This window comes from Apis florea, unplaced genomic scaffold (genome assembly GCF_048593485.1).
Source record: "Apis florea isolate Af1SG1 unplaced genomic scaffold, ASM4859348v1 contig_3081_pilon, whole genome shotgun sequence".
Taxonomy (NCBI): Eukaryota; Metazoa; Arthropoda; class Insecta; order Hymenoptera; family Apidae; genus Apis; species Apis florea.
The window spans coordinates 5,416,744-5,440,742 of NW_028256703.1; the positions used below are offsets into that span (position 1 = coordinate 5,416,744).

The following is a 23,999-nucleotide window of genomic DNA, read 5'->3' on the forward strand; positions in this document are numbered from 1 at the left end:
TACTCGATAGCCAGTAGTATTCGCGTTTACCCGTTCGTTCTACGTAGGAAGGAAGTTGCGAGCGAGCTAGAATTGTCTCTTCCATCAACGTTCCGCACCGTGTACGGTTGCTCAATTACCCGGTCAATATTTTGCCGGCAGGATGCTGCATTCAAGGAAGTGTAACTTCGTCTGCAGACCATCTACAGGGTGCTTTTAATCGCGTCGCAACCACAACCACACCTCCCCTCCCCCTCCCCCTCCCCCCATCGAACGAATAACGCGTGTAAATTTCTCCCCATTTTCCTTCCATTATTTGTTCAACAATTTAAAATTTGCTTTCGTTTCGATCGATGAAATACGCATAATGTTTTCGAGACAAGGCGAGACGAGACAACGACGCGAAACGAAACGAAACGAAACGAGACGAGACGAGACGAGACGGGTTCCAAGTAAGCCGAAACAGTGTCGCAGTAGGCTACGACCGATCGAATTCTAGGCCGACGACTGGCAACGCTATTTCTAAACTCATTTCTATTTTCTATTTGTATGCGCCGGCGTCGTCACGACAATTTTATACGTCTGCGATATTTCGAGGGATATACGTTCGTTCGTCCTGACGCGTCTTCTCGTACAGAACGTACGAGAGGACACGAGGAAAGAAAATTGATCGAACGAACGATCGATCGAATCGAGAACGGCCGATAACCACAAAAGCGGATCCTTTCGATTCGCGGTACGATTTTATGGCCGACTCATAGGCGATAATGCGAATGCGTAACGGATGGTCTCGCTTTGCGTTTCCGCCAGAGTGTAATCGTATTCGATCGAGCAATTAGTAGCATAGAGCGGCCATTAAGCACTGGCATTCTCCACGTGAGCGTCACGCGGCCACTTTACGCGGATGTGTTCGTAACCATTATAGTTGTAATCGCATTTACCTGGCGCTCGCGCGAGTCATCGTACGCGTATAAATGCGCGATAAGAATCGCGCGACGTATCGCCCCTTCGTACAATTCTTCTTGCGCAATTACTCGAGAGAGACGCCAACTCCGACTCTTAAACTCTTAAAAGCGATCTTATCTATAAAAAAGAAAAACATTCCAACTTTCCTCGCTTCCGATTAATACACGATTACGATTAATAAATAAAACGTGTCGTTTCGAAATTATCACTTCTTTCCCCTCCCCACCCCGACTCCCCCCCCCCCCCCCGATACGTTGCCAAATGCTCGCCAATACGTATCACGCACCATGGAAAAACCGTGGAAAAATAAATATATAAACCTCGATATCGTTATATTTCCGCGAATTCGTTGCAAAATTTCGTCGATCCAAAACGGCGAAATTATCGAAGTAATTATTTTTAATCGTACAACATAGGTACTTACGTATTCCCGGTATAAGTGGAACGTTTAATTTATCGAGTGAATTTTTATCGTGCACGCATCAACGCGTGACATTCGCTGATTCGAGTAAGGAAATAGAGGCAAAGTCTAAGTAAGGCGAGGAACAAGTGTTGTCAGCCATTTTATGTAAACGGCAAAGCTGTTTCGTCTCGTTGCCATGAGAGCGCGCCACATTGAGAATTTTTGGCGAAAAAATTAGGATACGATTAGACGAGACGTGACCGTCCACATTTTCGTCGTAATTTTTTTTCTTTTTTTTCTTTTCATCGCTTCGTCGAACGATCGCGAACGACCGATTAAGGGGGAGAGAGAGAGAGAGAGAGAGAGAGAGAAAAGAAAAAATAGAACGAAGAGAGGAAAGAGAATTCGTCGAGGAATCGAAGGAAAATTTCGCACGATCGTCGATCGTAACCTCATCTTCGATTCGACTGTTTTATCCGACTAAACGCTAAGTGGGATACATATGGTTTTCTATCGCGCGTGATACGTTGCCGGTACGTATAACGCGATAACGCGATATCGTTTTTTCCACTTCTGTCTCTTTGTTTCCGTTTCGATTTTCCTATTTTAACCTCGTTTCGAGAGGTTAAACGCGGAAAGAGAGAGAGAGAGAGAGAGAAGAAAGCGTGAACGCGTATAAACGGGAATGATCGTTGATGATCGTTCTCGGGAATAAGTTTCAATCGCGCGTTCAAATTACTCGCACTCGATAATGTCCCGTCTTTTCAATTCGTAATTTCCGTGTTTTCCGACCTCGTGGTTCCCCCTTCCCTTTCCGCGTTAGCGCGCACGCTTCACGATATCGCGAAGGTGGCAGATGGACGAAAAGAGAAGCCGATAAGAGGAGAAGGTCGAACGAAGAGAGAGAGAGAGAGAGAGAAGGAGGGAGGGAGGGAGGGAGAAAGAGAGCGAGCGAGATGGAGAGGGGGGAGGAGGGCGAGGGAGAGGGAGACGCCGTGTCGTGAAAAGAAGGAAAGAAAAGCGAGCGAACTGGGAACCGAGCGAGAAAGAGCGGTGGAGGGAAGGAAGAAGCGGGAGACGGGTGGGAGCGAGTGTGGATCGGCAGGAGGAAGGGGACGAAAGAGAGAGATAGAACAGGGAATCCACGAGCGATCGACTGCCCTAGTCAGTCCTCGTCCGTCTGCCGATCGGTCGTTTACGTCTATGTTTGACAGCTTGTGAATTCGCGTCACTTCGCTTTCGACTCGCCGGTGCTTCTTGTGCGTGTGTGTGCGTGCGTATCTATGTGTATATGTGTGCGCCCGCGCACCCGCGCCCATCCTCTCATCTACGCGCTCGTTTGTTATTCGTCGCGACCGAGCGAAATTCCTATCCACGATCGACGACGTTATTCCACCGTTTTCGATCGGACCGCTCTCTCGTATTCTCCTATCGATCCTTCGTCAACGTTATCAACGTCATCGTCCGCTATTTTTCTCTCCTCTCTCCCCCCCCCCCCTCCCCCTCTCCCCCCGACCAATCGGATGGAATTTTATTGGAACGAAAGGAAAGGTAACGAGACGAATCGATCTTCTGATTCTCTTCTTATTCTCCTTGAACGATCGTAATCGGCTCTTCTAACAAAACTCTCGAAAAACAACGAACGAGACAAAGGAAAAAAAAATAATCCGGATTGCGCGGATACGCGATTGAACCGCAATTGGTATGTCGAACGGGTTTTAATAAAGTTAGTTGCCGCGCGTAATAATAGAACGTAGTGGTTGACGAAACGTCGCGTCTCGTCGGATCACTCCCTTAGCCACGTGTCGAACGACGTGTCTGTCTGCCTCCCTTCGACCGCCATTCGCAAACCGGCGTTCCGCCGACCCCGGTTCGCGAAGCGATTCCGAACGAGCGACGACACCACCTTCTTCCGTGCTTTTCGTCGTCGATCGAGACGTTCGGTGATTCGACTCGATCGAAGAGAAGAATCGATATCTCGCCACTCCGAGAGCGTCCGAGTTAAAGGAAAACGAAGAGAGAATTCCTCGATGGAATCGGGGAAGGTGAACGCACTCGCGCGAAATTTACGCTAGCCGCGTATGTGCGCACGTGCGCACCGTGTACGAGTATACGTAGGATCGTTTGATGTTGGCAAATGGCGCGAGTAAATCCGCGTATTATTAAATAGATAACGACCATAAATTTGGCCAAGTTACATAAAGGCGCAAAAGTGCGCGTTAAGGTCCACCGTTCTATTTATGTACCGACGGCCGGCGTACTATGACCGCGGTTCTCAACCGCGTTTCTCCACACTCCGATTCTCGCCTCGCCTCGCCTCGCCTCGTCTCGCCTCCTTCCTTCCTCTTTCCTTCTTCCTTCCTCTTTTCCGATCGAACCAAACGATCGACTCGCTTTTTCCGCTTCCCCGTATTTTCCCCGTTTTCTATCGAGGAGGGGAGGGGTAACAAGAGTAATAAGGAAGGAAGGAAGGAAGGAAGGAAGGAAGGAAGGGAGGGGAAGGAGCGAAGAAACGACGAGAAGAAAGACGGGAAAGTTGGGGATCGAGAATTACTGGGAAGGAAGCGTTCATCGAGAACGCTGTCCCTCTTTATCGTTGCCCGTATGTGTATTTGCCTTTTATCAATTCTAGAAGCGATAATTTCTTTTCTAAATTGCGAGACAGCGGTGTCACGCACGTAGACACGTACACCGTGTATATCTGTTTTTTAACCGTTTTTATCCTTATACACGAGGGAACGAGAACGATAGGTATTTTTCCATCCATATTAGAGGGACGACGCGGGTACGGTTTGGAATCGCGGGGAATCGGTCGATCCGAAATACTCGTACGATATAATTGGGGGGGAGGGAGGGAAGCGATAATGGATCGCAGGTGCACGGTCGCGCGCAGTGGAGTGATCCGTTTGCGGTCAGACGCGTGCTCGGTCACGGCGCGACGCGACGCGACGCGTTGCGACGTAAGTATTTGCCCGCCCGCTTCACCGTCCTGCCGTGAAAGGATCGGGCGAAACGTTCCCGACCAACGTGTTCCTCTCTCGACGTGGTCGTCCGCTGCCCCGTACAAGTTTTTCCGCGGCGCCTCGTCGTCGCATCATTGGCACGCTTCCAGACAAGCCAGCTCCGAGCTTCGTCTATTTTCGTTGATTTCGATCTTTGCAAGACGTGACCGCATTCGCTACTACCGCTCCTTCCGCCATTCGCGATAAATCGCTCCCCTTTCTCTCGCCTTCCACCAATTTCCATCCTATTCGCGCGTAATTCACGCGCCTCTCCCCTTTAATTTTATTTTTCGACCATTGATAACGCCTCACCTTCTCTCTCTCTCTCTCTCTCTCTCTCTTTCTCCTCCTCTCCCCTCCGCATTCGTCGATCGCTCGTTCAACGCGCAACAGGTATCCGCGCCCTGACGTCACCGTTTTCAGCACGAAGAAAGAACAAACGATGCGAAAAGTCGTGATATAGAATGTGACGAAAGGGGAGGGGAGGTGGGGAGTGGAAGAGAGAGAAGGAAGCGGGGGTGGGAGGAAGGATGACTGGATAGAGGCGATGGCGGAGGAAATTGGTGGTGGCGGCGGTCGCTAGCGGCGAAGACGGCGGAAGGGCCGTGAAATCACGCATACGCGTACGCGTAGAAGGCGGTCGCGCATGACTTTGCCCGTACGCGTTTCTCCCTCTATCTCTCTCGCCCCTTTTTTTCCCTTCTATCTTCTCGTTCTTTTGTTCTTTCATCCACGCCATCCAGGTCTCCGTTCCTTATGGCCCATTGTCACCGAGAGAAAGAAAGTTAGCCGAGTAGAGAGAGAAAGAGAGTTGCGTCACCGCGACACCCTGTTATGCGAATGTTATTCAAGCCGCGTGCGCGCACGTACGCACGCACGCGCGACACCCGTGTACGCGTTGCTCGCCCCGGGCAAAGCGTGGAAACGGCGTAAACGGTCGGAGTTCATCGATCAACGCGTTTTTCCGCGTGTTCGCTTCCGTGTGAGCGATAGACAATTAATTTGCCACCGTGATTCGACGCGCGTCTCTTCCAACTAGGGAATTCCGGAACGCGTTCTCTCCGGAAGAGAGAAAGTTTCGAAGGGGTTTAAACGTGCGCGTTAACGATCGGAATCTTTCGACGCGGGGGGACGAACGATCGATCGTCTTCCGCGTTTTCCAAAGGATTATCCGCTTGATGTTGTTGTTGTTGTTGTTGTTCTCGGCACGTAGAACAGGGGAACAGTAGCCGCCAGGTGTAACGGGGCGCCGGTAAAGACGGCCGCTGCCACTATGGGAATTCTAATTAGAGATAATGACGTCATTAAGGTCTGAGCCACGACGAGACGAGACGAGACGAGACGGTCTGCTGCGCTTGCCGTAAGTACATACACGCTCCGTCCCAACCGCGTATCGGTGTTGGCTCGACACGTGAAACGTGCTTTGTTCCTTTTTCCCCGTGTTCCATCGTACCGACCGCGTTTTCCACTACTCCTAAATATCCTAGACGAGAAGGGAGGAAAGTTGGTCGACGAGAAAAACACGCGCAAAAATCGGAATCGGGGACACGGTTTCGTCCCCGAACGAACGAATATCGCGATAACGTTGGCTTTATTGCGATGCACACCATCCACGCTATCATCGTCTTCATTCATTCCGAAACGGCGTAATTATCGCGTAATCGTAAAATTCGTTCCTTATCCGTTCAACCAAGCCAGTACTCGAACTTCGATTCATATAAAAATTCATATAAAAACGAGAGTATTAAGAAACGATACCGGATCGTGATTTACGTTTATTTACTTTTTTTCTTTCTTTCTTTCGATCGTACGTTAAGTAACTCGGTAGGAGTTCGGTTCAGAGTCCAGCGCGATAGCGTTTCAACAGCAGAACGAGAAATCCAGCCGTAATAACCAATCTTTCGAACCGTATTCTCGGATTACGCGTAGCCCTCCCGTTCTCGCCACGCCAGAATCCTCATCCTCGTTGTTTCCGAGGCGAATTTCGTTAAAAAAAAAAAAAAGAAAGAAAGAAAGAAAGAAAAGGAGTAATCTTTTCGATTCTATCCGTTTATACTCGTATCGCGAAATTATTCGTACGCGAAACCACGAAAATAGACTCGTTTCTTCGAAATAACGTCCACGTGAATTCCGTGACGATCTTAAAACCACCGTTACTCCTCCTCCTCCTCCTCGATTCGATTACGCCGAGTTTGAGAACCGCTGACTTGCCTAAACTACCGCTTCTACCACTTCGCTATTCCGGTTCACCCGATATCGCCTCGCCACCAGTCCTCCGCGATTGGCTCTTTAAACTTTAAAAGGCAACGCGCTGCTGGCCGCGAAACTATCGACGTCCGGACGGCCGACACGCAGGAGGGCCGCCGCGCCACCACGGATCCACCATAGATCCCCTTTCCCCCATCTCGTCCTCGCAAAATCATCCTCCTAGATCCTCCTCCTCCTCCTTTCTCTCCCTTCCCCCTCTCCCCCTCTTCTCCCTCCTCCCTCCCCCCTTCCCCGTACGCGGGGAAAAGAGGATACAAATCGTACGGACGAAACTCTGGGTGGTGAAAACTGGGTGGTGTCCTCTTTCGGCCGAGGAGCCGACACCACGCGGTTATGCAAAACAATTATCGTGGAATGCGGTCAGCTGTTCCGAGATGCGCGTTGACGTCATGCGATTAACGCGTGCGCGAATTCTCGCGAATTCTCCTACGCGCACGTGTACGCACGTTATACGCACCTCTTCTCTCCCTTGTCCCTTTTTTTCTTTTTTTTTTTTTTTTTTTTTTTCACGTTTTCGCGGCCGGTGTCGCGCGTCGAAGAAAAAGACGTGTCTCGCGCGGTGGTGTCGCGCCGCCTCGGTTTTTCGCTTGCGTAACGCGTCCCGAGACACGCCTCGTCCTTGAAAGTTTTACACGTGCCGGAATTACACCGGCTGTGAACTCGTTCGCGGTGTAAACAGACAACTAGCGCTCCATTATCGCTGATTTTTGCTCCACACTCTCCTTACACTGTCCACCACGATACGTTTCTCTGCACGCGGATTCTCATTATCGTCCCACTCTATTTTCCATTCCACGTTGCGATATACGCACTCCTTACCTCGAATTTTCCATCGCCTCCTCTCCTTTGCATCGATCGTGGGAACAACGTAAAGAAAGAGAGAGAGAGAGAGAGAGAGAGAGAACTCGACTGTGTCGGACGTGCACGGGATGCCGAATGGCAAGTAGGTCGTCGGCTCGTTCGATCGTGGTCGATAGCGGTAGCACCAATCGGTGTTGTGGCTCTTTAAAAAATTAGCAAGTTTCGGGTCGCGCGTGGGTTCGTTCAACTTTGCCTGTCCGTGCCGCTCTAGCGCGCGCACACGCCGGGAATACGTATTTTTCTCCCTTTCTTCCCCAACTCTTTTCCTACCTTCGTCTCCTTTCATTCACCTGTACAACTTCGTTCGACCCAACTACTTCCTCCTTTTCTCAACGAAACCAGATGATACGTGTCCCGAGTAATTTTTTCCCATCGAAGAAAAATACAATTTGGATATTTGATGAAATCGATCGAATGGTCTGCGAGGACAATTGTTTACGATGCGATTAAGAATTTCTTCGCAACGTAGAAGAGTTTTCTCAAGTTTGAAAACGATGACAAATAACAATAATTAAAAAAGAAAAGGAAAATATCGATACCGGATTCGTGGCAGAAACGCGGAAACGATAATCGATAATCGTACATCTAACACGCTTTTAACGACACGCTTTACGATCGGTTCAACGCTGTTTTTCTTTTTTTTTTTTTTTTTTTTTTTTCTTATATACACTCGCTTTACAACTCGAGATTACTCCAAGTTATTTTTACGCGTGATTCGTTTTATAATATGCGCATATACGTAGATATTCTTTTTCTTTCTTCTTTCTTTCTTTCTTTCTTTCTCTAGAGATGATATCGAGAATGATCGAGAACGAGCGAAAATGAAAATCGCGAATTCGAGAAATATTTCAAGAAGATGGGGACGAAAGAGAGAGAGAGAGAGAGAGAGAGATGCGCAGTTTACCGCGATCAGAAGATGTTCACGTATGAATCACGCCATTTATTTAAGCCGTTGCAGCTCACGCATACATCTGCATCCGTATGCGTGTCCCTGCGCACCACGTCTTGTGCATAGATCGTCGTCGTTCCCTCTTTCTCCCGCCGCCATTCAGATACTCGCCATGAATGAACCGCAAACTCTTGCTTCGCTTCGTAGTAAATACTTTTTCCCACACGTTTGCCGCAACAATTCAACTGCTCGTTCATGGTTTCGAGGGTAAACTGGCGGAGGGTATCGCCGTATCCGTTTTCCTTTTCCACCTCTGCTTTATTTTTTTCTTTTCTTCCCCCTCCCCCCCCCCGCCCTTTTCCTTCTCCTTTCTTTTTTCTCGTCGAGAATCTAATCCGCATCATCCGTGCGGAATGAGAAGAACGACGGAGACGAGACTTCGTCTCGTGGTCGAGCGTCGAAAAAAAAAGGTGAACGAACCGTCGGTTTCCTCGATAACCGCACGATAGTAACGATTGGTGGGTAAATGGTCGACGAGCGGTCGGTGAAACGAGTCGCTTAAACTTGCCGTTTATTACCGACCAAGGATAGCAAGTCCGTTAGTCGAGCGTGTGAAAATTACACGACGCGATATATTCTTTATCGATCCCGGCACAATTAGGTATTTATTATCCGATCACGAGTAATCGTAGCACGCCTGCTTCGGATTCGAGCAAGCTGGAAATCGAGACTGAATCGGAGAGGAAAGAAAAGATCGGGAGGGAACGATCCCATAATCTCCGAGTTTATCTTTCGCCTCTCTTTATAACTGGGTCACGCACTCGGATCCTTCGTACGCGCACATCTCGTTTCCGCTCTTGACGTCATCCACTCTTCTCTCCAGCTGCGCAGTTTCGAGCATTAGCGCGCAGCCGCGCACGCTCTTCCACACAACGCGATACAATATACGTATACAATAACGCGTACTTGTCCGCCGCGATTCGTCGTGGGACGACGAGCAGAAACGGATTCGCTCTCGCCTCCTTCCTCTTCTGTGTTTTCGCGTTCGTCCGTTCGTTCGTTCGTTCGTTCGTTCGTTCGTTCGTCCACGATCATGAAGGAATGATGATGATGATGATGATGATCGGCCGAACCGCGAGCAGACGAAACCTATTTTATTTTCAGCGTTGACGACGCCCGCCGACTTCGATATCGCTCGGAAGCCGAATGAGCGATAAACGATTTGCGTCATAGCGCCACCTGCGTTGAACTCCGACACTAACTCCGGCGTGCGTGTGTATACACGCTATATATACGTGCATTGGCACGGTGACGAAAAAGGAAACGGCGCAACAGGTCTTTCGCGGGAGCCGCGGACGAGAGACAAAAAGAACGAGACAAAAAGATTCCATCGATGCATCGAATGGACGCATAATAGGAATTCGATTTACGGTATCTCGCGACCGATCGTTCAATTTCGTAATTGTAACTCGTCTCGTATCGATATCCGATATTCCGCCTATCCCTTCTCCCCTTCGCGCTAGGCTTCCTCTTTCCCTCGTTCGCGGCGGCGTCGGAATTCTTATCGAATTCCGGAGACCGCGTTTACGTCAGAGGCGACTACTACATCGGAATAAGTTTCGCCCGGGAGAAGACAACGCGATCCCTCTTTCTTTTTTCTTTCTTTTATTCCGTCCGATGTTGCTTCGCTTCGAAATCGCATTTTCCTTCCTTTCCGATCGAGATAATTCGCGCGATATATTCGTTCCGCTCCTTCGTATCCCCAAATTGTACACCCGAGCGCATTCTTGATCCGTTTCTCTGTTTTACGCGCGAGCGTTAACACGGCGAGAGGAGGATGGCGAGAGGAGAGAGAGAGAGAGAGAGAGAAAGAAAGAGTGCGCAACGGTTCGGTAATGAATGGATTAAACAGCGTGACGTCACAGGATGGATTATATAAACGGTAGTGCGCGTGACATGGAACGTAGGAAGGAAGTTGGCTTCCTTTCGTACCTAGAAGGTATTCGTCCGTACGTACGATACACGCGCGTGCATAAACGATTTCGTAGGGGTCGTTTATTCGAAAGCGGACGAGATTGGTTAGAGGAGAGGAGTCCCTTTCGATCACTTCCCTTCTCTCCTTTCGATCGCTCGGCTTGTTATCGTTTATCCGATCGATCGATCGATCGATGGATCGTCGACTCGAGGGGATTCGATGTTCGAGGAGCGACGCGGCAGTAGAGACGGAAGATTCGTAGCCGGACCGACCTAGTTTTCACGCGAAAGATATATAACAGGCACGTGTCGGTGTATCCGTTCTCCGCGGTTATTAACGCGCATAGTCTGGGAGCCGTCTGCGGGTCGACGGCCGACGCGACGCGCAGAAATAGAAGCGCCGCGACGCTCACGTTACATTCCGTCACCTACGATCGGCCGCCGCCGATTTACCGCGCTCGTGCACTCCGTTTAAAACGGTCACGTATTTAGCCGTATTTAGCTCGCCTCCATTTTTCCATTTTCCTCTCTCTCTCTCTCTCTCTTTCGCGCGCGCTCGTCAACGGTTAACGGTCACGGTTTCCTTCCGACATTGGGAAGAAGGGCAGGTGTGTTATCCGCAGGTTTACAGGAGGGAAAAGGGCAGCTGTTCGCGTCGCGTCTTAGAAAGTAAGGAAGGGATGCGGTTCGCTGCTAAGGTAAACGGGATATAATAGGGGACGCAACAGTGGGTCCTTTTTAGAGGCAGATGTCCTGCTCGACACGTGCCCATCCCTCTCCATCCATCTCCTTCCTTTCTTCTCGTCCCGATCGTCCCGAGAAGAACGGAAAAGCCCGACCGACCGACGTCAGCTTCCGTCTTTTCTCTCCCTGCTTCTCCTCCCCCCTCCCTGCTCTTCTTTTCCCTCACCTGGACGCTGGGAATACCAGCTGCCGTTCTCGTGTGCCGCGATCGCATCGATTGTACCGGTCGCCAGCTACGCGCGGAGGGTTAAACGTCGTCTCGCACGGTGTTCTCTGTTATTACGCGGCCGAATTACGCGATCGGGCGCATTTTGCACGATTTAACAACGGCCGAGGTCGAAGAGAGAACCGAAAATTTGCAAGGCCGGTTTCTCTCGGAGATCGAGAAGAAGAAGAAGAAGAAGAAGAAGAAGAAGACGGAAGGAAGACGGAGGAGGAAGAGGAGAGGAGAGGAGAGGTGGAGGAACGGTCTACTCTTTGAAACTGGTCGAGCCCAGGGCTCGGGTTGAAAGGTGCATTGAAGATTTCGTAGAAGCCGCGGTTCGCTTCTCTATTCGCGGGTCGTATTCAAGTTGGCCGCGTTCGTCGGGCTGAGAGAGCAGCGTGCACGCCGTGCGACTTTTTCACTCGCTTTGGTCCCACGCCGAGGCCTACACGTTCTCGTTCTACGTACACACGCGTGCGCATGGATACGCGACGGATACGCGAGTCTATATATTCATAGAAAAGTACCAAAGTACCAAGCCACGATTATTACGCTACGCACACCTGCGATTCACCTGCGCTACTTTTTAAGAACCGAAACGCCCTCCTTTTTTCTTCTTTTCCACCTCCTCTCTCTCTCTCTCTCTCTCTCTCTCTGTGTGTGCGTGTGTTTCAATTCAATTTGCCCAATCGCCGAAAACGCGCTCGGTATCTCTATCCTCGAGAATCGGAACAATTTAAGATTGTGAAAGCAAAACAGAGAAAGAAAAGAAGAAGAAGAAGAAGAAGAAGAAGCTAGCTAGCGATTGTTTATCGTAACGCGGCAAGATTGACAATGTGACATAACGCGCACGATTCCAACGATCCTCTCCATTATTCATCGAGGGATCATCGATGCGAATTATCATATTATAATGCCGACGGCATTCGATATTCGTAACCTTGAAACGATGACCGCTCCTCCCGTCACCTCGAGCACGGAGGAACGGAAGTATCGGTATTTATTTCTCTTCGAGAATCTCGATATCGATCTCGATCCTCCACGTTCCGTACGCGGCCCGACCGTTTCTACGCGGTGGATAGATATGATCGTCCCCAGAGGACGAAGCCCCTAACCTAACCTCGGCCAAACTTTCCCGTCCGTTTCTCGTGCTCTGCGTTTCGCACGTGACTCGATCGCGAAAAAAATTCTATTCCGTGTTGGAGAGAAATAGAGAATACTGGGAGGGGGGGAGGATGGAAACGCGAAATCGAATCGCGAAAACGAAGGAGTCGACGATGAATCCGGATATAAAGCGCGTGTGTACGTGTGTACGTGTACTAGTAGGTAAAAGCCGGTGTAGTCGTTCGGTTGTCTCCCACGGCAGGGTCTCGCGCCGACCGCATTCCACTTGCAGACCCTTCCACCGCCACCGCTGCTGGGTGATCGACCCTAATCGCCAAATTCGATCTCAAATTATCGTCGCCCCGCTTTCACGCGCCAGTTTCACGCTTCTACGCTCGTAGAAAAATTTTCGACGACCCGTGTACCTTTATCTCTTCCTTTTAGGACACGTCACGTTTCCTTGTGTCCAAATGCTTTGGATGGACAACAACTGGAAAAATGTCAGAGGGACGGGTGGAGGGGGAGGGGGGAGGAAGGGGGAAGGGGGAACTAGAACGTCTCTTCGTTTCTACTTCGAGTCGTCGATCGCGATCCAACCTGTGTAAATTGTGCCGTGCAAGAATTTACGAGCGGTGTAGAATCGTAAGCATCGATATGGCGGTGACAATATCAAGCGGTGATATCATTATTAGTAGTAGCGGTGTAGAGAGAGAGAGAGAGAGAGAGAGAGAGGGAGGGAGGGAGGGAGGGAGGGAGGGAGGGAGGGAGGGAGGGAGGGAGGGAGGGAGGGAGAATAATAGAAGAGGCACGACGAGCGGCAAAGTAGTAGTAGGTGGTGAAGCCGGTAGGTGGAACACGATAGTGCGATTCGGTGAGCAACGGGTCTGTTCCCTAGTAGAGGCATCGAAAGGAAAAGGAACGAGAAGAAGGAAGAAGAAAAGAAGGAGAAGGTGGAGGAGGAGGCTGATCAGGAGGTGAGGAGGCAAGAGTAAAGTCGCCGACTGAACTCGTACCTGCATTCCATTCCCACTGGCCGCGTAGGTCCTTGTATAGGTGGTCGTCCTCCTTCTCCTTCTCCTCCTTCTCTTCCTCCTCCTCCTCCTTCTCCTTCTCCTCCTCCTTCTCCTACTTCAGGGGGAGTCCTCGACGGTCGTTCCCTCTTCATCTTCGTCTTCGTCTTCATCTTCGTTCGTTGGTTCGCGTATCGTATCGGATCCCGCCGACTATGCGAGAGAAACGCATAGTTCTCTACGCGTTTCGCCAATCTTTCTTCGCCAAAAATTGCGTATTGCGCATACGATACGTACTATAATGGAACGAACGATGGATCCTTGGTATTCGACCATCGTTCCTCCCTTTTTTTTCTTTCTTATCTCCTCTTTCGCTTATCTCCTTCCTTTAAATTTCTATTTTCCCGATAGTTTATGCTTGCTTCGTCGCTCTCTCTCCCTCTCTCTCTCTCTCTCTCTCTCTCTCTCTCTCTCTCTCTCTCTCTCTTCCTCCCTCCCCCTTTCTACTCCTCCTCCATTCTTTTCTCGCTTATTCCCTTCTCACCGTTTTCTTCCTTCTCGTTGTTCTTCTCAGTTGCCAACCGGATCAGAGTCTTCCGAGAGCAGATGGAGGAAGATCACCGATCTAAACGTCGGATCCACGCTTTTCACCCAAGTTCGCGAAAGGAGGTCGTGCTGAAAACGGTGCAAAGCGTAAACGATCAAAGGTAGAGAGCATTGCAGCGACGACCATCTTTCGCGAAGTTGCTTCTCTCCGCTTCTCCGTTAACTAACAACGACTTGCTCGCATCTGCGTCAACGGACAAATATAAACTCGTCGAGTTATTCCAGAACTGCAATCCTTTTAATTAGAACAATTAACCGAACCGAGAATAGAAAGATGACGCGATCGGCCGGTTAGATCGCGAAATCGCAAGGATCGCGTGCTTCTTCTTCTTCTTCTTCTTCTCTCTCTCTCTCTCTCTCTCTCTTCCTCTCCCTCCCCCTCTCCCTCCTCTTCCCTCCCAAGTTACAAAGTTTTCCGATGGAAAAGAGATGGACTCGAAAGAAATAGAGGATGGATCGGAGGAGAAGGCTGTTGTTGGATTCGCGCGCGTTGACAACGTGTACGTTGTATATGTATACGTTGTACAAAGCTCGGTTTTCTGGCTAAACCACCGTGCGAACGATGCCATCGTGCACGCGCGCTAATCGTTCGTAGAAAGTTCACCAACCTCTGTCGACGTTTCGTCTCGTGGCCCTCCTCGTCGTTCTCCTTCTTCTTCGATCGACGTATCGAGCGTGTTTACCACTCGCGCTCGATTCCACGACGTCAACGCTGCCGCCTAGTGTCGCCAATTTCGTTCTATGTTTGTACGCGTGAAATAGTGAATGGTGACCTTGCGTAAACCCGACGACTAGAAATCCATTATCCTCGCGATACATTGAATTTCTAACTTTTATTCTTCCCCTCCTTCCCGCCCTCCCACCCCTCTCTCTCTCTCTCTCTCTCTCCCTCCCTCCCTCCCTCCATCCCTCCCTCTCCTCCTCCTCTTCCCCCCCCTCTCTCCCTCTAATTCTCTTCGTTCGAGCTTATTGTTCCCTTTAACTCGTGTTGTTTCGCTACGTTCGATTACGCGGTTGATCGGTATGCCGAGAGAGAGAGGGAGAGAGAGAGAGAGAGCGCGACGAATTCCAAGAATAATAATAGCCTTGTCAAGGTATTCCTCGAGCATAGAAAAAATTCGATCGTTTCGCGCGTGTCTCTTTCTTACGCTTCTACCAGTAGTCGATCGCTTCTAATATTTCTCCATCGTTACATTCGATTGCATAATCGTTTCCACGACGCAATCGTCGTCATTTGTCGATGGGTGGAATCGAAAAGTCAACTGGTCGCGATGTAAATCGAACGCGCGATACGCAGTCGGCCGACCGACCGACCGACCGACCGTTTTCCCGTATGGGAATGGAAAGAGCGAAAAATAACGATCGTGAAAAACACGTATATACGAGTTCCTCGGCGGGATTGTTGTCGTTGCCGATAGAATATTTCCAACTCGACTTTTCAACTCGAATGTCTGGAAAAGAATTTGCGTAGTCTGGATAAAATGCACGCTGGTCAACGATGCGAATATATAGCGCGCGTGCATACTTACACGCGGAGTGCGTACTTGTATGCGCGTATGCCTCGATCCACATCTGCACGCGAGATTCTCTGGAGGGGTCTGTCACGCTTACAAATAGCTGACCTCGCTTCGTCGCCTCTATCAATGGCTCGACAGTGGTCTGAATGACTTTTATGCCTCTTCCTCTTACTACGCCCTGTCGCGAGATAGCCTTCGCTCCCTCGTTTCTTTCCATTTTTCTTTTTCAACTGTTTCGTATCGCGCGATACGCGATCTACGCGCCACCAAATTGATGAAATTTCAACGAAAAATCCATTTTAACCGCTCTCTTTCCAAAGCGATATCCTCCGTTCTCGTTATTTCAACGATAAAATATACGCGTAGAAACGATCACGTTTCCAACGTGATGTACGTTGTGACTCATTCATGTGCGTATCATTGTAGAGATTTAAAAAAAACTCGAATTTGCGCGAATCCTTACTTATCAACGTTCGTTAGCGTACGGAATACCGTCGGTAACGAAGTTCGTTGCGTTACCACTTGTACATCGACCAGTTACCAACTTGCTCGACTACCGTTCATACCTTCCGTTAGTAAGATACGTCGCGTAGAGTTACGTGTACGGTCGATAAATACCTCTTATATAAATTTCGTATTCTCTACTTTATCCGCGCTGCTTTTTTTTCTTTTTTCTTTTTTTTTTTTTCTTTTTTTTCTTTCTGAAATTTTGAATCGATCGGTAACGAACGTTCAAGAAAGTAGATACGCATAAATAGGAGAGTTTAGGATGTTTCGGCGAAAGGGGCAGAAATCGATCGTGTAAATCGTACGATCGAAAAAAAATTACCCTCGTCCGTCGAAGAAATCACATTCTCGCGAAACGCGTTTTATTCGTTCGAGAACTTCGTCATCGTCGTCGTCGTCGTCGTCGTCAACAATCGTCGTCGAACGATCATTCCGAGATTCCGGTAATTCTAGCTCGTTAATTTTTACGACCGAGAAGTAGCGTGTGTCACGATTGCATCGCGTTAATTAGATAAAATTAAAACGACGAAGCGTCTCGTTTCTCGGAAGGATTCGATCCGAGTAATCGGTAACGAATACCGTGTTTGGGATTCGTTACGATAGCGTGGAATCGTTACATATGACAATTCGACGGAAACGAAAGAAAAAAAGAAGGGATGGGGAGGGCATCGATGATCTTCGCAACGAAAAAAAATTCTACGAGAGAATTTCTCGATCAGGGATCATCCCTGTCTCGTTGTTTGCCGTCGTCCACTTTCGCGATCATCCAAGCTTCTTTTTCTTCGACTTGTCCGGTTTCACAGAATCGTCATGAGGTCGCAGGGTCACGTCGTATCTTTATCACGACTCGGTGTAACCGTCAGCGCGTTATCGGCCGGCCGATAACGCACGTGCAAAATAGTATGCGTCGATTGATCTTCACGTTCGGTTATTAGCGAGGGATTGCAAAAAAAGAAGAAGAAAAAAAAAAGAAGAAGAAGAAAAAAAGGAAAGAGAAAAGAGAAAAAGAGAGAAAAAGAAGAGGAAAAAAAAGGAACTCGGCCGACTGGCTCCTGTATGGATTTCTCCGTCATCGCGGCCTCGTTATTAATGAGCCGCGCTATCGCGTTCCACGATAATGGAAACGTTTGAAAAATACGGGAATTCTTTCGAATCGACGATGTTTACCGACGAGAGAGCCGAGAATCGATCAACTTTTCGGAAGGATGATCGGTTCGATCGAGTCGAATAGCTGACTAATATCCGCCCTTTCGTCAAGTATCGTTTAACGGTCGGTATTCCATAACACTCTTCTCGCGTAACGATGAAAAGTATCGCGATCGATAAACCGATAAATATTCCATCGAATCATCGATAATAATAATTCGTTACGTTGCTCACGGAATCGTATAAATCGAAGAATTTACGATCGGTGAAGGAGAGCGATGAATGAAAAATATTTTTTAAAAATTTCTTTTCGCGTTCCTTACCTATCTTTCCTTCTCCTCCATTACGAATATTTATCGTATATAATATTTTATCGTTAATCTGTCTCTCTCTCTCTCTCTCTCTCTCTCTCTCTCAAAAGATGGTGTAAAAAAGGGACAGGAACGCAGGGATGGAGACGAGGAAAGAAGAATGCAGGATTCAACGCGAATAAAAATAATGGAAAACGAAACTGGTTTTCACAATGATTTGACAGATAGATTTGATTCTGAGATCATTGTGAAAGCTGATTTTGTTGAAAAGTCAGCGAAACTCGTCGTTGGATTGGAATCCATACATGATACGGCGCGTTTAGGGAGCGGGGATACATCGGCCCGTTACTATCGGATCTTGGAAACGATCGAACATCGCGGAGATCGCGTGCCTTCTCATTCACACATTCGTCTCAGGGTGTAATTGTTGACGGATAAATAAATGGAACGCACAAAGGAGTCTCTGTTTTGCGAGCATTGCACGACGCAGCACGCGCTTCACGGCGCGCGCCACCAAATTTATGATTCATCACGAGGAGGAGGAAAGGAGGAAAGAGGAGAAGATAGAGGAGGACGACGATGCGCAAAAAAATCGTCTTTCGCGAAAACGCGCGATTGTGCAATCCGTTTGGAAAAATAGGAAGAAAGAGAGAAAGGAAAAGAGGGAAAGAGAGAGAATGAGAAAACGGTTAGCGAATGCCAACCCCACCAATCGAGTATCTGGAGCACGAACGAACGAACGAACGACGTGGTTTTTTGTCGGAATTTCCGGTAGTGATTTATCAAACGGGAAAGATGGTATCGGACGAAGAAGCAACGGCAAGAAACGTGTTCTCGCGGAGAAGCTGAAGGAGCTAGAGAAGCGGAAGAAGCGAAGAAAGAAGGGAAGGGAAGGGAGAAGAAAGAAACGAGAGAAGAAGAAGAAGAAGATGGGTTGCGAGTCGCAAAGCGGTAGGTTTATCCCGAACGCGCGAACGCTTCGGGTATATATGCATGCTCGAGCGCTATCAAGTGTCAAACGAACCGAACGTAAGAAAAACCAACGGTCTACCACGGAGCGGAGCGTGGTACGTACGAGCCGGCACGAAGAATTTTGAGAGAACGCAGCCGGATCGGGGAAAAGGGAGAAACTTTAGAGATATTCTAGATACGGTGGTAACGGTGATCCGCACCGGGTTATAATACGAAGCAATCGCAGTCGGTCTCTCCTCGACCCTCTTCTTCTTCGAGCCGTATCACGCGCTTGACAGCTCGAGGAAACGAGAGTGTCCTCCAAACTCGAAACGAACACCATCCAACTTCCCCTTTTATACCCTTTTCGAGATCATCGAGAGTCTGCACTTCTCTCCTCTCGAGAAAGTGAAACCTTCTCTTCTTCTTCTTCTTCTTCTTCTTCCTTCCTTCCTTCCTATCGTCTACGGTAGGAATTAACATTCTTTGTTGCAGGTCGTGCGCATCCAGGTCCTTGGACGCGTGATATCCGATCACGGACCTCGAGAACGTACTTAAGTGATTTCCCTTTTTTCCTTTCTTCCTCCTCCCCCCTCTCTCCGCCCTACCTCGTGGCTCGTAAAAAAAATCCTTGGCAAATTGGGCCACGAGACGGGACACGCTCCTTCTCGTGTTTCGTGAGTCGATAAACTCGGTGTGCCCGAGGCTTGCTCCGACCACCGCCAAATCACGCCAGATTTATTCCCTCTCGTTCTCGGGTCTGACGTTATTTTGACAGGACCGCGAGAAAATTTATCGAGGAGAGTGGAAAGGTAATGGCAGCTACGCGAGCTCGACATTGTTTTGAGCTATTAGACGAAACAAGTGGCCCTGCTCGTAAAAGAGCAGAACCCTTCCCAATCGCGCTGCAAGGGAGCACCCACCATCTTCCACCCGATATCACCCGATACCGTATACCCAAAATACCGCCAAATCTCCTCCTCCCTCCCGAAAATATATGTTAATTGGCGGAATTAGAGGGATTAGAATTATATAGAGAAAACGGCGAAGAGAGATGACTTGATTTGAAAAGAAAAGAGAAGAGAAGAGAAGAAAAAAAAAAAAAGGTTTGGCTCGTTATCGGAAACCCTCTCGTAGACGCGATCGAAAGAAAGAGTAAGAGAAACGAAATTTTACGAGTGGGAACGTTAAACGATGTCGTAAAAACGTCGAGCCGCGATTTTCTAGAAAACTCGTAAATTCCCGCTCTATATACTCCCATCAACCACCGAGTTTTCCACAACAGTCTGGTCTCAAGTCGAATTTCATTTCAATTTTTTTCACGTTGTACGCGTTGTTCGGGGAGGGGCGAGGAAGAGAGAGAGAGAGAGAGAGAGGAAGGCGTATCGGTGAACCGTAACATCGGAGGTCTCTCGTTTCTCCTCTCGGTGGACGACGAGCGAGCGAGCGAAACAAGGACGGTGAGCGGCGATCGAGGTGGAGGGTAGCGCACGTGCGTAACGCGCGACACACGCTCCATTCTCTCCGTCTCGGTTCTTTCGGGGCGCGGATGTCCGCACCATCGCACACGCGATTCGCTCAACTTGGCCAACAAGGCCTTCTCTCCCTCGCTCGCCAACACGCTCGGCCGTGGCTGTGTATCGCGAGGCCGCGAGCCGAGCTTTTATCACACCCGAATCGCCGCTAGCCAGCCACATGTGTACCGAGCAAAAACTCTCCCGTCTTTCTTCCCCCGCTTCTCCACAGTCCTCCCGGAGAATACGAGAGAAGAAAACGGCCGGTCGTCCCCCAATTTCTCCTCGCTCGCACCTTTCTCCTTTTGCGATTGATTCACCGATTCTCCGGTCGAGCGTTTGGGCCGGGAAACTATCGAGATAACCTTAATCCCCATCTAGTTCAATAATATTTCTCGCCGCTTTCTTCTTTAGGGTTTAGGTGTCGATCCTTCGTCACCGCGTCTCTGTGAGGGGAAAAGAAAAAAAGAAGTATCGTCGCGTCACAGACGTCGATCGCGAAATCGAAAAGACACGAAAGCGAATACGGAAGAAGGAAGATAAAGGATAAAGAGGGAAGATAAAGACGATCTATTGGGAGGAGGAGGAGGAGGAGGAGGACCAAGGGTCTCTACGATATCTACGATCGCCGTTCGTAGACGGTAGGAACGAGAAGGCTACGTCGGCGCGCAAATTCAACGCGAAAAACGTACAAACAGACGAGGATTCTTTCCCAGAAGCTAGCGGCTGTCTCGTATCTCGAATCACTCTCTGCCAAATGCCAATTATCATAAGACGCCGCTAGCAATTAACGGGCAAAAGCAAGCGTGGAAGGCGAACATCGACGAACTGTTATTCCGTCTCGGATTTCATCGAAAGGAGAAATGCTCGTTACCGTTCCATCCTATTTTTTTTTTCCTAACATCTTGTATCACCGATAGACAGCTCGAATCATCGGAATAACCGTTCGCTTTGTCATCGATCGACGTTCAAAATTGAACGTACGATATACTATATTCATTTTCGTTTAAAACGCTTAAAAATTATTGTTACTATTATTATTATTATTATTATTATTATTATTGTTATTGTTATTAAACGTACCTTATCCTGTTTCTTTCCCTCTTGTAAGATTAATCTATTAATCGTTTCTATTAAAAAAAAAAAAAAAAATATGTGTAAAGATATGTGTAAAAATTGCGAATTGAAAGGGATAAACGAACGTTTATAAAAAAAAAAAGCAGAAATAGTTCCAGGAATTGTACTTGATCTTTAAGAAATGCCGAAATTCCTGGAAACGATTATTTATCTCTTCTTTTTTCCTCCCAAAAAATCGTTCTCTTTTCCCAGATTTCTTAAATGTTTCTGCAAATTTCTCGCTTTGCAGAAAAATTCGCGTACAGATAGTTTCTCGAACGAGTATTTTTAAACGTTTGTCCCCCAACTCTCCTCGTTTAATTCTATGTAAGCTGTACGTTCTATGCGACCGAGTAGTATATTTTACCGATAAGTTAGACAGCGAACGAAAAATTTCCGCGATCAGCGCCATCTCGCGTTTGGACGCTGGAAGCTCTGACTCTCTACTGACAAAGCATAATAAACAAGGAGGTATCCGTGACGTCACAGACACGAAGAAAGAGAGCGGAATATTGCGGAAGAAGGACAGAGAAGACGTGCCATTAACTTCGGTCATGCGTTCTAACTTCTATCAGTACAAAGACGCGACATCGTAAATTAATTAATTACTAGATTTCTACGAAAAATTTCTAAACTTTTATACTCGCGTTTTCATGTCGAATCTTTGGACAACTTTCTCGTATCGATTTAACGCGTGAAATTCTTTTCTAACCGTTATTTATTAACGATTAATGCGTCGTATCGTATGAATGACGCGTAACCGACGCGCGTTACATTTTTTGTTAAATTCTTATTGTTACGGATTTCATTTTTACACGCGAATACGTGCGTTTCAAACGTTATTTTCTTCTCTGATTTCACGTATAATTTTCGTCTACGAGTTTGTTGTTGTTCGAACGAATAAATCGATCGTTTGTTAATCGATCGCGAAACGAGAATTCGCGGATTGAAACACTCTCTACGTTAATCGTTATATAAATAATTAAATCGAGAGAATTTCACGTTGAAATCGTCACGAGAATATTGTCCGAGGTTTTAGCTTCGAGATGGAAGTCTAAATGTGCACAAATTTTCAATGGAAATTTGATAATTAATTAATTTTCAATCGCGCGTCTTCGAAGTGTTGGAAAGTATCAAGAACGCATAACCAAAGTTAGTGGCACGTTTCTTCCATCCTTCTCTCTCGCGATGTTGCTCTCTTTTTTCTTCGTGACGTCACGAATACCTCCTTGTACATTCTGCTTTGCTAGTAACGAGTCAAAGCTTCCAGCGTCCAAACGCGAGATGGCGTTGATTCTAAATATCTTCAACTCGACGAGCAAAATTATATTCCATGCACGTACCTCGACAAAAGTTTGTGAAAACAAAGAAAGAAACGCGATAGACGTGTAATAATTATAATATTAAAAATTCCCGTTTAAGCGGGAATATATGATAATGATTGCATAAACAGAGAGAATGAAAAAAGAATCCGAGAAATAAACTATATGTATTATGTACGTATAATATGTGAGTACACGTATCAACATATATCACGTATCGCGTTATTTTTTTTAGGTTATTTTATAAACGTAAAAACAATTAAAACTAATTTTCGATTACGAAGAAATATATTTTTTTTTCACAGTAATTATCCAGTCATTCTTATTTGAAAACCATTTTTCGCGTTGAGGAAAAACTTTTGATATATCGAAGACTAATTTTAACGGAATGGAATGATACGTGTCGATCATATTTAATTAATCGAAAAGTAGATAGGTAGGTAGGTAGGTAGATAAAAATTAAAAATTCGAATTATACTTGGTCCTATTCTTTTTTTCGAATAACGAAATTATTTTGTTTTAAAACAGAATTTAACGAATAAAGTCGATAAAAAAGATTATTTTTGTTCATCTTTTATTCTAAAAATAAATATTCGTAGACGTATATTACTTATTGTAATATAACGAACAGCGCTGTGGCAATAAGAACAATGGTTTCCTTGCACTTTTTGTGCTTCTATATTCATATTTTGGCGTCTTTCGGCCAAAATTTATCGTCGATAGGTTGAAGAGATTGCTTTATACTTTCGGATTAAAGCGGATCGTGTCTTTTTAGGAAGCAAGAAGAAAAAGAAGAGGATCATCGATGGATGAAACGCGTCGATGTTGTTTAAAAATGTAGCTGATAATTTTGTCTCTTAAACGATACAAAACAACGCATTGTTGAAATTGCATACAATACAAATACAAGAATGATATCGAACGATGGAAGAATCTCTGAATCTGTTTATCGTTATTAAAACAATTCAGATATGTAAAAAAAATGACAAAGATGATCTCGAGAATAACTTGTTTTTAACAAAAAAATACGAGGTGTAGTATACTGTTATTTATAATAAGTTATTATTAAAATTTATTTGATTTTACATTACGACACAACTTTCAAAATCAAAATATAATTAGAAATATCTCGAATTTACGTCCGAATAGAGGCGCCAATACTATCCAAGTACGTAAATTTCGAAATCGAAATTTGTTGGTAATAAAAATTTCTGTTCTTCAAATGTATTCCGTCAAATATTATTCGGAGATAAGAGATGATTCTATGAAATATATATATTTGAAACTGAACTCTTTTTCTTCTTTTCTTGCTATAAGTTGCACGATAAAATTTTGCGACTTTTACATCACGAGAATCGCGATCGTTGGAACGCGACGAATCCTCGTGGAAAAAGTTTCTTTGAGAAACAAATGGAAAGAAGAGAAACGCCGTAACGAGGGAAAGGAAAGAATGTAACGTCGTCGTGAAATATAACGTACGAGTAATTCGATAAGTTACTTGCGCGAAGGTGCGGCAAATGTAAAACTAGCCGCACGGAGAGGAGAATTTATCGATATCCGGCGCATAATTACCATGGTAACAGGACGATAAACCGATGGTATGG

At 47.0% G+C, this 23,999-nt stretch overlaps 1 protein-coding gene and 1 long non-coding RNA gene across 5 annotated transcripts in view; one reads left to right on the top strand and one right to left on the bottom strand.

The window, feature by feature from the left end:
• Positions 1 to 14,182, bottom strand: part of LOC100863322 (putative Golgi apparatus membrane protein-like protein CG5021) — a 35,557-nt gene extending 21,375 nt beyond the window's left edge. The window contains exon 1 of one of the 2 annotated variants that reach the window (XM_086909124.1): positions 13,409 to 14,182. In XM_086909124.1, the coding sequence (XP_086765250.1) occupies positions 13,409 to 13,414 (6 nt within the window). In that variant the 5' untranslated portion in view covers positions 13,415 to 14,182. The remainder of the gene's footprint in view (positions 1 to 13,408) is intronic. The other variant, XM_086909121.1, reaches the window with a different exon arrangement.
• LOC147657551 (uncharacterized) lies at positions 2,512 to 23,685 on the top strand. Of its 3 annotated transcripts, XR_015292289.1 has the most exons (5): positions 13,220 to 13,369; positions 17,603 to 18,443; positions 20,372 to 22,582; positions 22,701 to 22,831; positions 23,171 to 23,685. It is a non-coding gene; the product is annotated as an uncharacterized LOC147657551 (long non-coding RNA). The 3 variants fall into 3 exon arrangements; XR_015292290.1 differs by lacking the exons at positions 13,220 to 13,369; positions 17,603 to 18,443 and adding an exon at positions 2,512 to 2,621; XR_015292288.1 differs by lacking the exon at positions 17,603 to 18,443.
• The last annotated feature ends 314 nt before the right edge of the window (positions 23,686 to 23,999 follow it).